Source organism: Canis aureus, chromosome 10, assembly GCF_053574225.1.
Source record: "Canis aureus isolate CA01 chromosome 10, VMU_Caureus_v.1.0, whole genome shotgun sequence".
In the NCBI taxonomy this organism is placed as follows: Eukaryota; Metazoa; Chordata; class Mammalia; order Carnivora; family Canidae; genus Canis; species Canis aureus.
The window spans coordinates 19,332,889-19,348,184 of record NC_135620.1 but is presented as its reverse complement, the minus strand read 5'-3'; the positions used below and the strand labels follow the sequence as shown (position 1 = coordinate 19,348,184).

The 15,296-nt window shown below is 42.2% G+C and overlaps 1 protein-coding gene across 3 annotated transcripts in view; it reads right to left on the bottom strand.

Moving 5' to 3' along the window:
• Positions 1-12,618, bottom strand: part of SLC27A6 (solute carrier family 27 member 6) — a 71,893-nt gene extending 59,275 nt beyond the window's left edge. Inside the window, exon 1 of one of the 3 annotated variants that reach the window (XM_077911531.1) lies at positions 11,894-12,618. In XM_077911531.1, coding sequence (XP_077767657.1) covers positions 11,894-12,374 — 481 coding nt within the window. In that variant the 5' untranslated portion in view covers positions 12,375-12,618. The remainder of the gene's footprint in view (positions 1-11,893) is intronic. The other 2 variants (XM_077911532.1, XM_077911530.1) reach the window with 2 other exon arrangements.
• Positions 12,619-15,296: the final 2,678 nt, after the last annotated feature.

Here is a 15,296-nt window from a genome sequence, read left to right as displayed (position 1 = left end):
TATATTCTGCTTTAAATCGACACTCAGGATACCACAATAAACATTTTCATTGAATATCTCGGTAGCTCATCATTCCAAAAAGCCATCTGCCTGTCACGGTTTAATTCTACTCTAATGCAATACATTCAGGAGACTACCCCTGACCCCACTAGAGGTATGTGATCATTATGGTTTAGAGACCATTTCAGAGCCAAAAGCTAAGTGAGGAAATCTAGAGATGCCTTTTCCTCTGGATCAGGATAACGAACAGCACAAGTCTTTGAAAGGAAAAGGAGGAAATAAATGCCTTCCACAAAAGGCAATAAATGTCCCCACCCAGTGCCCAGCAAGGGGCAGCAATGACAGATTGATGAGACCTGTCTCCATCGGCAGCAGTGGGATGTCCTCCCTGAACCAGTGTCAAGCAAAAAGGTAGGCAGAGAAGTAGAAAAGCCTGGAACGCCAGTGTCTTCAGGCCTGAAGAACTTGAAAGTCTCCCATGACCAAAGATCTGGGCTGTAATTCAGGTCTGGGAAAGAAAAAAGGATACATCTCCCAGGAAGCATCTACTGTACAGATAACAAAAGAACACCTGGAGAGGAGAGGCCATGTTGTATTAATTCGGGAGTCTGAACCAAATCTGCTTAATTTGGCCATTTATGTCAAAGAAAACATCATTTGCTCAGGAGGAATTGGGGTAGAGAAGAAGCGAGACAGAAGAGGGGGTATGAGTCCCTAAGGAGGAAATATTTATGAAGGTATCCAGCCCTCTGTAGGATATAAAAGAAGCATTGCATCCTCATTCCCAGAGAATCTTGTATAAGCCAGTGAGGCCTCATATTTTTCTCTGGAGTAGAGACACAGTTATTTATAGTCTTTAAATAACACTTCCCCACTTTAATATGGATCTCTCACACTGAAGTTTCACTTTTATATTTCATAAAGGTGCTCCAATTTTAGTTTGGTGTTCCTATAAAATGTCATACTTGTTGTCTAAGATATAAGGGACTTTTGAGTGCCACATTATTTTTCTTGAAATCTACATTAACGTCTTTAGAGATATTAAACAGTAATATCCCACTGGCCTCTGGAGTTAATGCAAGGAATGCCAAAGTTACCGACAACTGCCAGAGGCTAGGAAGAGGCAAGAGATTTTTTTCTTAGATCCTTTAGAGGGAGCATGGCCCAGCAGACAGTTTTATTTTGGACCGCTAGCCCCCAGAACTATAAGGGAATAAATTCCTATTGTTTTAAGCAACTCAGTTTGTGACATTTACTACAGCAGCCCTGGAAAACTAGTACACCAAGTAACAAGTTGCTGGACAGAATTGTTATTCTAACCTGTGTCCAACTATCTCTAAAATCTATATATTACCTCATAAAAGAAATCAATTCTAAAAAATAATGCCATTAAATGTAAAATATATCCTGTTTAGAATGCTCAAGTACATGTAAATATGAACCCTTCCATCCAAACAATTATATTTTTTCTAAATTTTTAACAAAACTTTAAAAATAATTACAAGATATATTCTGCTTTGAAGCTGAACTCAGGGTACTGCATTAGACATTTTTTTTGAAATAAAATTAGTATTTGGTAACCATAAAAAGCCATCTGTCAGCTACTATTTAGTTCTACCAAAATACAAGACACTTGAGAAAAACTCATGATTTAGTTCCTCAAAATCTGTAACCCAGATTGATCACAAAGAGACAGCAAGAGAAACATGTCAACCAGGACTAGGTAGTTCACAAATAAAACCTGCAATAAAAGTAGGAAACACAGAAAATGGTAAGGAGTTCATATGTAGGGGGTAGGGAGGCAGACTAGGGCTTGAACTTTTTTGAATTAATTTTTATTTCTGTAACAAATCCAAATAAAATAAACTGTAAGAGTCCATAGTTCCACTGAGCGTACACGGCATGCTGCTATATCCAGAGTGCTTTGGTAAGAAATGAAAAATCACAAGGAATGCTGGAGGAAGAACAAGCCATAAGTAAATGAAAAAATAGGACAGGTGATCGAGACTTTTTTTTTTTAAATTTATTTATTCATGAGAGACACACAGAGAGAGGGAGAGAGAGAGGCAGAGACACAGGCAGAGGGAGAAGCAGGCCCCATGCAGGGAGCCCGACGTGGGACTCGATCCCGGGTCTCCAGGATCATGCCCTGGGCCGAAGGCGGCGCCAAACCGCTGAGCCACCCAGGCTGCTGATCGAGACTTTCTATTTTCTTTTAACTTTGGTTTTTTTTCGGGGTGGGGGGGAAGGGAAAGAGCAAGCTTGGGAGGGGGAAGGTCAGAAGGAGAGGGAGAGAGAGAATATTAAGAGGACTCCATGCCAAGCTCAGAGCCCAACATGGGGCCCAGGCTCAGAACTCTGAGATCAGGACCTGAGCTGACATCAAGTGTCAGATGCTTAATTCACTAAGCCACCCAGACACCCCTAATTTTGTTTTTTTTTTTTTTTAAGATTTTATTTATTTATTCATGAGAGACACACACAGAGAGAGAGGCAGAGACACAGGCAGAGGGAGAAGCAGGATCCATGCAGGAAGCCTGATGTGGGACTCGATCCCAGATCTCCTGGATCATGTCTTGGGCTGGAGGCGGTGCTAAACCACCGAGCCACCCGGGCTGCCCCCTAATTTTGTTTTAATGACTCTTTTTGGCTTTTTGAATGTTTAAGTACAAGTCTCTGAACTGACCCATTATCTTAATTTCAAATCTCTCATCTGGAATTGTAAATTAACAGCATAAACTTTTACATGTTCATAATGATATGTATGTCTAAGTAGGCAAAATAAGTATGAAGAAAGTTACAATATGATCAATTGTGGCCCCAAATAATTTTTGGAATTGTAGAGTCTAATAAATACTCAATGTTTGCAAAGGGTGATGATTTTTTTTACAAGAAAAAGGAAGTGAGCAGATTCCTAAGAATTAGAGGAAATACAATTTAAATCCCTTCATTGGTTAAAATTAAATTGACTTGACTTAGTTGAGACATTCAGAATTCTACAGAATTTTATCAAATTATTTCTTCAATAGTAGTAGGTAATTTAGTTGAGGATAATGAACATTGAAATAAAAATCTGAAAAGTCTTGTAGAGGATAAAAATTAATTATTTATTTGTCACTATCAATCTTCCTTAACAAAATGAAAAGTTTCAGGGTCATTTTGAAAGTAAATTCTGAATATTAAGTCCTGACACAAAATAGCATTTGTTTAAATACCTCAAGGACACTTGGCTGTGTTTCATGAAAGTTTACTCTTAGGGAAGCATACTACCATTGAAACCTATAAAACTGTAAGCACCTCAAATGAATGATATGTATCCTAATCCATACTTGTGCTGGCTGCACCTGGCACACACATTGCAGGTGCTACATAGAGATCTGGTTATGGAACTGAGCTCTTCCCAGGCATCCCCTGTTGATGTAGGTCTCAACAGAAAACAATTATAAGAAAATGAGACATTTGAATATCCTATACCCTTGAACAAACTCTACCTTACATGATAAGGCTGTAATGTAGAAGGCTTTCACAGCAATAGGGTCCTTTGGAGAAACCACATATTATTTCTCAAATATGCAAAGCACTTCATTAGTTGATGCTGCAAGCATTAAAACAGGTAAGTTAGAGGGTTGCATGGGTAGCTCAGTCAGTTAAGCATCTAACTTCCACTCTGGCTCAGATCTCAGGGTCCTCAGATGGAGCCCTGCCTCCAGCTCTCTGCTCTGCCAGGAGCCTGCTTCTCCTTCTCCCTCTGCCCCTTCCCCAGCTTGTGCTCTTTTTCTCTCTCCCAAATAAGTAAATAAAATCTTTTAAAAAACAGGTAAATTATGATCTCTGCTTATGATCCTTCAGCAATTTTTCTACCAATTAATTTGTTTCTACATCATCATGTCTCTTATTCACATTACCAACACTATAAATACAACGAGTAAAATTTAATATATCCCTCTACTATGTCATTAGTATCAATTATGTTATTTATCCTGCAATAGAAACTCTTAAAGTTGTCTGATTCTACATAAAACAAGCTAATGCTTTCAAAAGAATAGCTTGCAGCACTTACTACATTGGCAAACATTGAAACTTTTAGGCATGAAGAAAACATAAATGAAATTCAAGTACAAATGGTCACCTTGAGCTTTCCACATCCCAAAGCAATAAATACACAGAATCTAAGGTGAAATTACAGATCTCACCTCATGCTTATAACTACCATCCTACTACTTAGAGCAGCTAAACAGGTTTTTCATAGAAAGCATGGGCAGACTTTGGTTCCTTTTCTTTTCTTTCTTTCTTTTTTTTTTTTTTTTAGATTTTATTTATTTATTTATTTGAGAGACAGAGAGAGAACCAGAGAGAGTGGGAGCAGTCGGGAGGGACAGAGGGAGAAGCAGGCTCCCTGCTGAGCAGAGCCCCACATGGGGCTTGATCCCAGGATGGCGGGATCATGACCTGAGCTGAAGGCAGATGCCCAACCAACTGAGCCACCCAGGTGCCCCCAGACTCTGCTTTCTAACAAACCTGATTCTTAAGTAAGCAATGTCCTATGGCAATTCATATCAGGCTAGAAACTCATATCACCATGAATAATGTACCAGCTATTCTAACAAATATTAGTTTACTAATAATCATAACCCTAGGAAGTGCACAGGACAAGTCTTTCAATTGTGATAACATATTCTCCCCTGAAAGGATTTTTTTAGCTGCCCTGAATACACGCACACAAGTTGGTTAAGTGCGTTTATGTGTTTTCATTCTCAGCTTCTCAGCTGTCCCCACATGTTTTGAGGGACAAATAGCATATTTATTATGGGTAAAATTGTGCAAGAAAATAAAAAGGAGAACATTTCATTTGATTTCATTTCCAGCACATCTCCCATTGCCAATGAATAATCATTACCCAAATGGGACCACAATGCGATGATGTATTTGGCTTGCTATTTTTCAATGTCAAAATAGTTAAAAATGAGTAAAGGTACAGAAAAGCTCTCTAGACACAGGCTAATCAGTAAGTAAACTATAAACTGGTAAAAAGGCAATTCCAAGGTAGCATTTCTACAGGACTCATATGCCAACAGTTATTTTCCACATTCCTTTCTGGTTATAAATGGAAGAATCCTTTTTTTGGCCAGAGAGGAGCTAACCATCTGGCTCCTAACTGGGTCTGACCCCACTCCAGCCCTAGCTGCTGAGCCTGCGAAGTAGATACAGCCACAGTGCTCCTGGGGAGGAGGACAGAACAGCTGCTTAAAACCAGGTCACGGGCAGCCCCGGTGGCGCAGCGGTTTAGCGCCGCCTGCAGCCCGGGGTGTGATCCTGGAGACCCGGGATCGAGTCCCACGTCGGGCTCCCTGCATGGAGCCTGCTTCTCCCTCTGCCTGTGTCTGCCTCTCTCTCTCTCTCTCTTTGAATAAAAAAAAAAAAAAAAAAAAAAAACAGGTCACTTGGGTCGAGTGCCCTGTGCCTGGACCTCCCTCCTGACAGCCCTCTGCCCGTAGCAAAGACAGATGCTCTTACTTGCAGATATGTCTTGGCCACCATGCAATTAAAAATAATTATAGCAGCCATTAATTGAATATTTACTATGGTGCAGGCACTCTGTTATGTTCTTTATGTTTGATTCCTACTAGACCAATGATCATCTGCAATGTGTTAGTAGCCAGTCAAAGGCAGAATTAAGAAGTGTATTTCTCCCCCTTAGCCCTGCCACTTCTCTGTGCAGGGACAATCTTCTTTTAAATAGTTTTTGCTCCTGCCAACATTCAAACATCATTCCCTTACAGTGAACACATGTTCAGCAGACACCGTAAATAAGAATCCCAGTCAGTGTCTCCATGGTCAGAAAAGAAAAAGCCATAGATGATATGTCAGTGCTTAGAACACTGTCTTTTCCAGATAGTGAACCATGAAGCCACTTAACCTTCCTATTGAAATGAATAATTTCCTTTTGGAATGAAGGTAATCCTGGACCTGAGTCGAAAATGTTAAAGAAAAATGCAAAGCAGACATTCATTCTACTAGAAATAAGTAACAATATAGGGACACCTGGAAGGCTCAGTGGTTGAGCGTCTGCCTTCAGCTCAGGTCGTGATCCCGAGGCTTTGGGATCGAGTCCTGCATCAGGCTCCGCGCAGAGAGCCTGTTTCTCCCTCTGCCTATGTCTCTGCCTCTCTGTGTCTCTCATGAATAGATAAATAATCGTTAAAAAATAAGTAACAATATAAAAATGTCCTAAAAATGAAAATAGATGTGAGGTTATCACAATATGTGGATTGAATGATAGAAGTTTACATGAGCCATGTATTCTATCTATATAAATACATATCCCCTAACTCTTCCTCTTGGTCTTTACAAAGCAGACACCTTTATGGCTGAAAGTCATTTGGAGAATTACAATGGCTTGATTGTTAACTGGAACATTTGCAGAGTCTGAAAGCAACAGTTCAGGCAAACTAACAGGGCAGACCTGCACACAATACTGTGAGTTATTAGAACCATTTCCTGGGCAGCCCAGGTAGCTCAGCTGTTTAGCACCTGCCTTTGGCCCAGGGCGTGATCTTGGAGTCCCGGGATCGAGTCCCACGTTGGGCTCCCTACATGGAGCCTGCTTCTCCTTCTGCCTGTGTCTCTGCCTCTCTCTCTCTCTCTCTCAATAATAAATAGATAAAATAAAATAAAAAAGAACCATTTCCTGTGAAAAGGAACACACAAAACCCTTCCAAATATTCCAAACATGTTGCTACTACTGAATCTAAAGTAACAAAGATCAGGGTGATCTTAATATATCCTTTTTAGTTATCCACTTAGAATGATTTGTGTATATCAAGAAAGGAGAGCGTACAAAATACATGCAGTCAAGCAAATCCAAAACTCTGGGGATGCTCCGTGTGCCTGAAATGCTTGGTGCTTTTTTTTTTAAATTTTATTTATTTATGAGACAGAGGGAGAGAGAGAGAGGCAGAGACACAGGCAGAGAGAGAAGCAGGCTCCACGCAGGGACCCCATATGGGACTCGATCCCGGGTCTCCAGGATCACACCCTGGGCTGGAGGTGGCACTAAACCGCTGAGCCACCCGGGCTGCCCCTGCTTGGTGCTTTTGGGGAGTCACGATCTTACACTTAGCAACAATAATATGAAATAACACTACAAAGAAATCCCACTGATCCATCTACTATCAAAATCAGTTACTGAACGGACAGCAGAGGGATGATTTATTTGTAAAAATACGCAAATACATAAGATGTTACTGAGTATCCATAGGTACCTCATAGTTTTCCATGAGGTCATTCATTCATCTGGCAATAAGTATTTGTTGAGCATCTTCTTTGTGCGAAGTTCTGAGAACTTAGCAGTGAACAAAACAAGTTTCCTCCGCTCACAGAGCTTACAACACCGTTCTGGGCCTAGTCCTCAGAGCGACACAAATAGCACCTAGAACTTTCTCTTTCCACTGTGTAACTGTGAATAGTCATAGTACACCCGAGGCTGGAGGGTCTGGTGGAAAAGGTACTGAAAGAAAGTGAATAGATGGAAGGTGACAGACAGGGAAGGGAAGGGGGCAGGGAGCAGCAAGGAATGAGGACAGGTAAGGAAAAGATGGAGTTGTGGAAGGAAGAGAAAAGAGCAGAAGGACAAAGACAAAGGTGTACCCAGCAGGCATTCACATCAGAAAATCACAGCTCCAGTCTGCATGTTGCCTTTTCTACATGTGTGAGCTTGAGGTGATGGCTGGCCCACTCTAAACCATGCTTTCCTTATCTTTAGAACAAGGCTATGGCTGTGATGAGGATCATATAAGACAATATACATAAAAGCAATTTGTAATTCATAAAGTGCTTCAGAAATGGAAGACATCATCATCATCATCATCATCACCATCATCATTATTGCTAAATAGGCCAAAGGATATAGTTACACAGACTTTTTAAAGTGATACACAATCATCCCAACATTTTTCTGTTTATTCTAACTAATGAGAAAAGCATATAGAGGTAGATGGTAATCTTGGTCATAGGCACTACTAGTAATACTGAAGTTGAAATATTAGGAGGAAAGGACGAGGTTTAATCTAAGACTTTTTTTTTAAAGATTTTATTTATTCATAAGAAACACAAAGAGAGAGATAGAGACATGGGCAGAGGGAGAAGCAGGCTCCCTTCAGGGAGCCCGATGTAGAACTCGATCCCGGGACCCGAGGATCACACCATGAGCCAAAGGCAGATGCTTAACTACTGAGCCACCCAGGCATCCCTAATCTAGGACTATTATTTCATTTTCCATAAGTACTGAAAATTTCCAGGGAAATCTGAAATGCCATTTGACACATCTTCAAAATCACACTATACAGGTCAAAAACTTCCTGGCAAGTATTTTTGAATCTTCAGATTGTAAAAGAAAGGAGTAAGAGTTTTAAAAATATTTAAAATTTTTTTCTAGGTATGAAAAACCTGATGTCTTAATATTGAAAACCTTTATTTTACTATTCTATATAACTGGAAAACATATTTTCATAGTTACATCAAAAGGGGACTGAGCCTCAGAAACAATTGGGCTATATAGTACAGCACAGTCTTATATCAGAGACCAGGTTTTCAATCTTTGCTCTGCAAACGAAGTTGTGTCAAACTAGACATCCTCAGGGAACTGTCTCTGTTTCCAATATAGAGCTCTGTATCTGCCTCTTGGAATCACTGGGAGTATCTTATACATAATCAGCCTTGAGTAAAAGCAACTGTCAGTATTTTTGTTAATATCAATAATTTGTCTGGCAGATTAGTTGGCATTTTTTCCTTTGACTTGTTCCTGAAGACAGAATTATAAGACATTATTCTGGGGGCTCCTGGGTGGCTTAGTTGGTTAAGTATCCAACTTTATTTTTTTTTTAGGATTAATTTATTTGTTTGAGAGAGAAAGAGCATGAGTAGGAGGGGTAAAGGGACAGGGAGCAAGAATCTCAAGAAAACTCTGTACTGAGTGCAGAGCCTGGACGTGGGACTTGATCCCATGACCCTGAGATTACCTCCAAGCTGAAACCAAGAGTTGGACGCTTAACCGACTGTGCCACCCAAGTGACCCCAAGTGGCTGACTCTTGATTTCACCTCAGGTCATGATCTCAGGTCCTGAGATGGAGCCCCACTTTGGGCTCCACCCTCAGAGGGGAGTCTGCTTGAGATTCTCTTTCTCCCTCTGCCCCTCCCCCGCTCATGCTTTCTCTCTAAATAAATAAATAAACAAAGAAAATCTTAAAAAAAAAAAAAAAAGTTGTTATCTGTCCATCGTGTAAAACCTGTTTGAAATCGGTTCTATAAAACTTCTGGAAAATAGAATGTTAAAACATACCAGAGTAAGGTGTTTGAGGTCCTATTCCCAACTCCTTACCAGCTTTTCTTAAGCTAACACCAAATTAGATTGTAGCAGCAAAATCCAAAGAAATTTCCTTATTAAAAGCCTCAGATGACTTTGTAATAATAATAATAGCAATTATTTCAATTCATTACAGCTCTATTTAGTATGTACCAGGCACTCAGCTAGTCACTCTACAAAAGCTACTCATTTAATCTCAGAATTACACTGAGAAGTAGATTGGTGTTATCACCATTTTATGACTAAGTAAAATGAGACCCAGGGCAGCTGATGGTCTTTTCCTCAATTATACAGGTAAGAAGTGGCAGACCATAAATGAAATCCAAATCTATCTGGCTTATCTCCATCTAAACCATCTGACTGCTCTTTTTATATCCATACACCTTCCCTGGGGACATAATGGTTTAATGATACATCTCCATCAGAAACATTCCATGAGACTTTAAGATCTCTAAAATGTAAAGCTCTAAAAACCATATGTATGTATTGTTCACTAATTTGACTCAAGATGCCAAGAATACAGTATTTCAGGTTAAGAGCTTCAAATATAGAAAAGTGCCTGTGATATAAGACATCTTACCAAAAAAATCTAGTAATTAAATGAAATAGCATTGTCCCATCTTTGAAAAACATGTAATTTATATATTCTAAAGATAGCTAAAAAGAACTGTGAATAAGAATTAAGGTTGATTTCTCCACCTTTCTATTACTAAGCAAATTGACTAAATGTTTTTGGCTTAAAACTCCAAAGGCTTTCATATATATGAAAACTCACTGTTGGTGTGAAAATCAAAAACAAGGAAACAATGCAACTTAGTTATTGGCAAGCAGAGCAAAACTTTGGCACAAGTAAAATTGCAAAATTAATTGGTCATAATTAGGCAACCACTCAGTCAAGAGCAAAGTTTGACTACTGTTCTATGCTAAGAGGTAACCAGGCCCATATACTTTGAGAGGAATTCCTCAGGAGACTGGCTATAGGATATTTCTCAGGTTGGCATTAAAAACATGGCCACAGAAATCTTTTCAGGGATACTCCGGCCCTCTTAGTTTGCTCTTATGAAAGGAATTCATGGTTTTATCAATTTTCAACAGTTCATCTTAATTTCAATTTGCTCTAGAAACTGCTATCTAAATTAGATCAAGCAATACTATGGGAAGTGGAATAAAATGTTTGAATATATCCAGAGATAAATGATATTTTTTATTGCTGCATTCACATTTATCACTTGCCCCTGCTCACCATGATGTTAAAGTTCTGTGTGACTCATTTATCCTACTTACTATTAGAGTTCAGATAAAGTTCACCATACTACTTAACCTCTTCCCAAGGTGAGGGATTCAGTTTCAATCTTGGAGGATATAACTACTGAATGAAAAAGAAATGAAGAAAAAGTAAATATTGAGAGTAAATATTTTGCAAGCTGTGTGTGAAGTTGAACTGGAAGGACAATAGGAACGAACAGAAATGAAAGACTTGAATAATTAACCTTTGTACTATATATCACTTAACTCATTATTGTGCAATATGCAAATATGATAAAGGTTACTTGAAAGTTCTACACTTTAGTTATCACTAATGTATAAATGTAGGTAGCTTTTCCATAACGTTCTATGAATCTAAAACCTCTATATGAGGTGTCAGTATGTATCTAGTAGTCCAAAATACTTAAAAACTTTCACTAATCCATTTGATTATACCAAATAAGTATCATTTGTTATACTTCAATTCTACCCGGTTGTGAGACCCATCTTCCTAGGTTCTTTGTTTATTAGGTATTCAACCAAAATCTTTTCTTTGTAATCCTGTGTCAATATGTGTATCCAGAGCCTAACTCCAAGGAACAAGGAGAACACTAAAAATCTACCGAAAGAAAAAAAAAAAAAAAAGAAGACAGATGCGGCTGGAGTAAGAGAGAAAGAGCCTAGAGTCTGCCAACAGCCCGCCCACTGGCTGGGAGATGGGAGCTAAACCTTGCTAGACAAATCCTAGCTTGCAGGCAGTGAAAAATAAGAGCAGACATGAAGATAAGAATTCATGCAATTCAGATTAAACATATTCGTTTTCCAAACGTAGTCAACCTTGATAGTGTTACTATTAGAGGTCGGCAGGTAGTCCACATTGAAACCAAGGTAACTCTCCCACCCATCAGATTGGACAAAATTTAAAACTTAGGAAGTTCTCTCTCTCTGTGTTCTTGCATTCACTGAAGTATCAATACCAGTAAAACTGGCCCCTCTCCCAAAACGGTAAGCAGCAGAGATTTCAGAAAAGTCTTCTGAACCTGTCTTGGTATTTACTACTCTACAACACCGTAAGTCACCGGGATGAAAGAGGAGGTATTAAACCACCAGTCACAGAACTGTCACACTATTTTGTATCCTTGCTGCGCACACTTCATCACACACACCCCAAGTATTAATTGTGAGCCGTTGTAAAAAAAAAAAAAAAAAAAAAAAAAAAAGGTCCGGGGAGCGGTGCCAGGCAGGGTTGCATTCTGCACCAGCAGCTCTCACCCCTGGTACCTTACCTGCGCCCACCACCACGGCCTTGGGCTCACAGCTGCGGATACAGTGCAGAAGGGAGGTGGAGCGAATGTTGGAGTTGAGGAAGGCCACCACACAGCCCAGCTTGGCCAAGCCGAACCACACGTGGACGAAGTCGGGCTCGTTGCTCATCAGCAGAGCCACGGTGTCCCCCCTTTTCAGTGCGGAATGGTTCAGGAAGACGCGGGCCACTCTGTTACTCCTCTTGTCCACATCCTGATAGGTGTGGACGTCTCCCTCGTAGATGATGAAGGGTTTCTGGGGCTGCTTGTTGGCAAGAGTCAGGAATCTATCCAGGACAGTGAACAGCTCCCCTCTCTGTTCGTACATCTTCAACCGGATTCCATAGCGCACCACTTTCAGCAGGTACCAGAGGTCGGCCCAGAAGTAAGGGAACGCGAGTTTCTGCAACACATGCAGGAAGACGACGGCAGCCGCTAGTCCTGGTACCCACGACGGGAGCATGGGGCCCCGGCACGGAGGGCGGCCCCGGGCTTGGTCTCCAAGTGCAGCCCCGCGGAGCCCGCGGCCCGGTGCTACGGGCTGGCACCTGCAGCTCGCGCCCGCCTTTCTGGGAGGGAGACGGTGATCTTGAGAAACGCTCGCAAGTGCGCACAGAAGTGGCCCCACCCGACGGGCGCCGGGGAAGGCTTGGGTCACCTGGCGGATGCGGGGACAGCGCGCGAACCGACGCGGGCCTCGGCGGGGGCCTCCGCAGGGGCCTCGGAGCCCCGCCCCGCCCCGCCCGCCCCGACGGCGCCCCGCGGGGCTCTCGGGCCTCGGCTCGCGGGCCTCGCAGGCGCGGGGCGAATCCCACCGCCCTAGGGGAACGGCGGCCGCGGGCAGGCGCTCTTCTTCTCGGGGAGGCTCTCCCGCGGCGGCCACTGGGGGGGCTGGCCTCGAGCCTGCGGAAGCCGGGGTGGCGACGGCGGAGAAACGCAGCCGCTTTGCCCTCTTAACCCGCCAGGACCGCGCCGGCGGTCGGGGCCACGCCTCGGTCGGGGACGCCCCCGGGTGCCGCGGCCGATCCGGGTGCGAGCCCCGCCCCGCCCCGCGCCGCCCCGCCCCGCGCCCTGCTCCCAGGTGAGCCCCGCGCGCGCCCGGAGCGGCTGCCTCCCGCCCGGCCGCAGGTCCCCCCCGAAGGCCTGGGGCCGGGGCGCTCCGCTCCGAGCCCCCGCGAGGTGTCGTCCGCCTGCCGCCCGCCCCAGGCTCCCGGCCGAGCCCCGCTCGGAGCGCGGCCGCCGCACAGCGCGGGCCCCTGGCAGCCGCGTCCCGGAGAGTGCGCCCCGGTGGGGCGGGGAGGGGGGCGGGGGGCGGGGCGGGGGGTGGGGGGAGGGGGCGGGGCGGGGGGCGAGGGGACCGAGCCCGAGCCGAGCCCAGGGCCCCGGAAGTCGTGGCGAGAGTCGAGGGCAGCGCGGCCGCTGGAACTGGGGCCAGAGAGTTGGTTCACTAAATAAGGGGAACCAAACTAGAGGCTGGAGAGGCGGTGGCAAGAATTTAAAAAAAGGAAAAAAGAAAAAAAAAAAAAGAAATCCTGACAAAAAGCAAGAAAACGATAAAAAAAAAAAAAGATACCTATGAATTGATTAGGGCAAGGAATATTTGAACTCTGATCATAAAACACAAAAATGGGTTGTTCTCCAAAAAGTACTTTTGAAGACTTATAGGTTGGTATTGACATTTATACTGAAATTTTGTTCTTAAAGTGCCTAGAAGTGCTTTTTTACAAAAATATTGATTGATATGGGAGCTTGACCCATATCCATATGTGTGTGTGTGTGTGTGCGTGTGTGTTTATTTATTTATACAAGACACCATTCTTGAGCGCCGGTTAAGCGTCCTACACTTGATTTTAGCTCAGGTCATGATCTCAGATTCTTGAGATGAGCCCAGGGTGGCTGGGGCTGGCATGGAGTCTGCTTGTCTCTTTCTAGCCAACCCTAGCCCCTCAATTCCCTCCCTCTCTCTCTTAGAGAGAGAGAGAGAGAGAGATACTCTTTTCTCTCCTTAAAAATAACTTTTTTTCATTTGATAGGTTAAACCATTACCAGGACTTCAAACTAAAGATTCCCACGGTGAGGGGAAATGGAGAGAAAACAAGTAATTGTAAAGAACAACAATAAAATTTTATGCAATAATGAAATTTTACTGAAGGTTAAAAAACTGAGGGGAATTTAATTACACTTTTTTTTTTTCTTGCAGACACCATCATCCTAGGCTTCTACTTTCACGAAGCTTGAATATATGATTAATTGCACATAACGAAATGATTAAGCATTGCTTCACATTTCCCTCCTACTTCTGTCATATGTTCTGCAGCTGGGTTCTAGCTAACTTTAGATTTCCTAACAAAGAAAACCCCGATAACTCCAAGGCAGACTCTAGTTTATTAATCTGAAAACGATTATTTTGAAATCATTTCTAAGTTTTCTCAGAAGTTCTGGCCTTTTCAATCCAAAAACATCTTCTCAGTTAAAAAAAAAAAAAAAAGTATCAAGTAGTTTTCAACTTGAAAAGCATCTTTGAAATTCAATTTTTTCTCTCCTAGCTGTACTCTGATTCAGTTACCTCCCGGAAAACATCATTTGAGTCAGACAGCGGGCTATAGAGCAGCAAGTCTTAGGCTTTTGGATTCCCAGTAGAAATAAAATCTGTCTTCCTCCAGTAGAAAAAAATGACTAAGGAAACATAGGTTGCCATATTTTAGTTTTGTTAAATTAAAAACATTAAACACACGTTAAAACAAGTACCATCTACTATCACCATTGTTTTATAAAAATAAGGATTTATTTCAACATTAAAAACAAGGAAAGGACAACTTTTATAAAAAAGGACAGTCTTTTAAAATAAATGAAATTAACTTCATGAAAAATTCAATGTTATTAACAACATTCCAAATATCCCACTCACGGACCTGTTAACATCGTCCCAAGATATGAAGCTAAACTTTTAGCAACTACAGATATAAGTGGATTAAGAAAATACTTGACACCATTGAGTGTAAGACGCTCTGATTTATTAGGAGAGCTACAAGCCTACATTGCCAAAATCTATATTGGACAATTTCTGGCCTGAAATCTCACCACAGAAGAAGGAATGAATGAAAATCTGGAGACAGCTAGCAGTACTGTATGTACTACTATATCAGCTCATGTGTCTGTTCCTGGGTTTTTTTTCTATGAATTTGGTATTCACTTTCTTTTTTTTAAAAAAATTAATTTATTTATTCATTAGAGACACAGACTAAGGGGGGGGGGGGAGACATAGGCAGAGGGAGAAGCAGGCTCCTCGCAGGGAGCATAGTACGGGACTCAATCCCGGATCCCGGATTCACGACCTGAGCTGAAGGCAGGCGCCCAACTGCTGAGCCACCCAGTGGTTCCATGG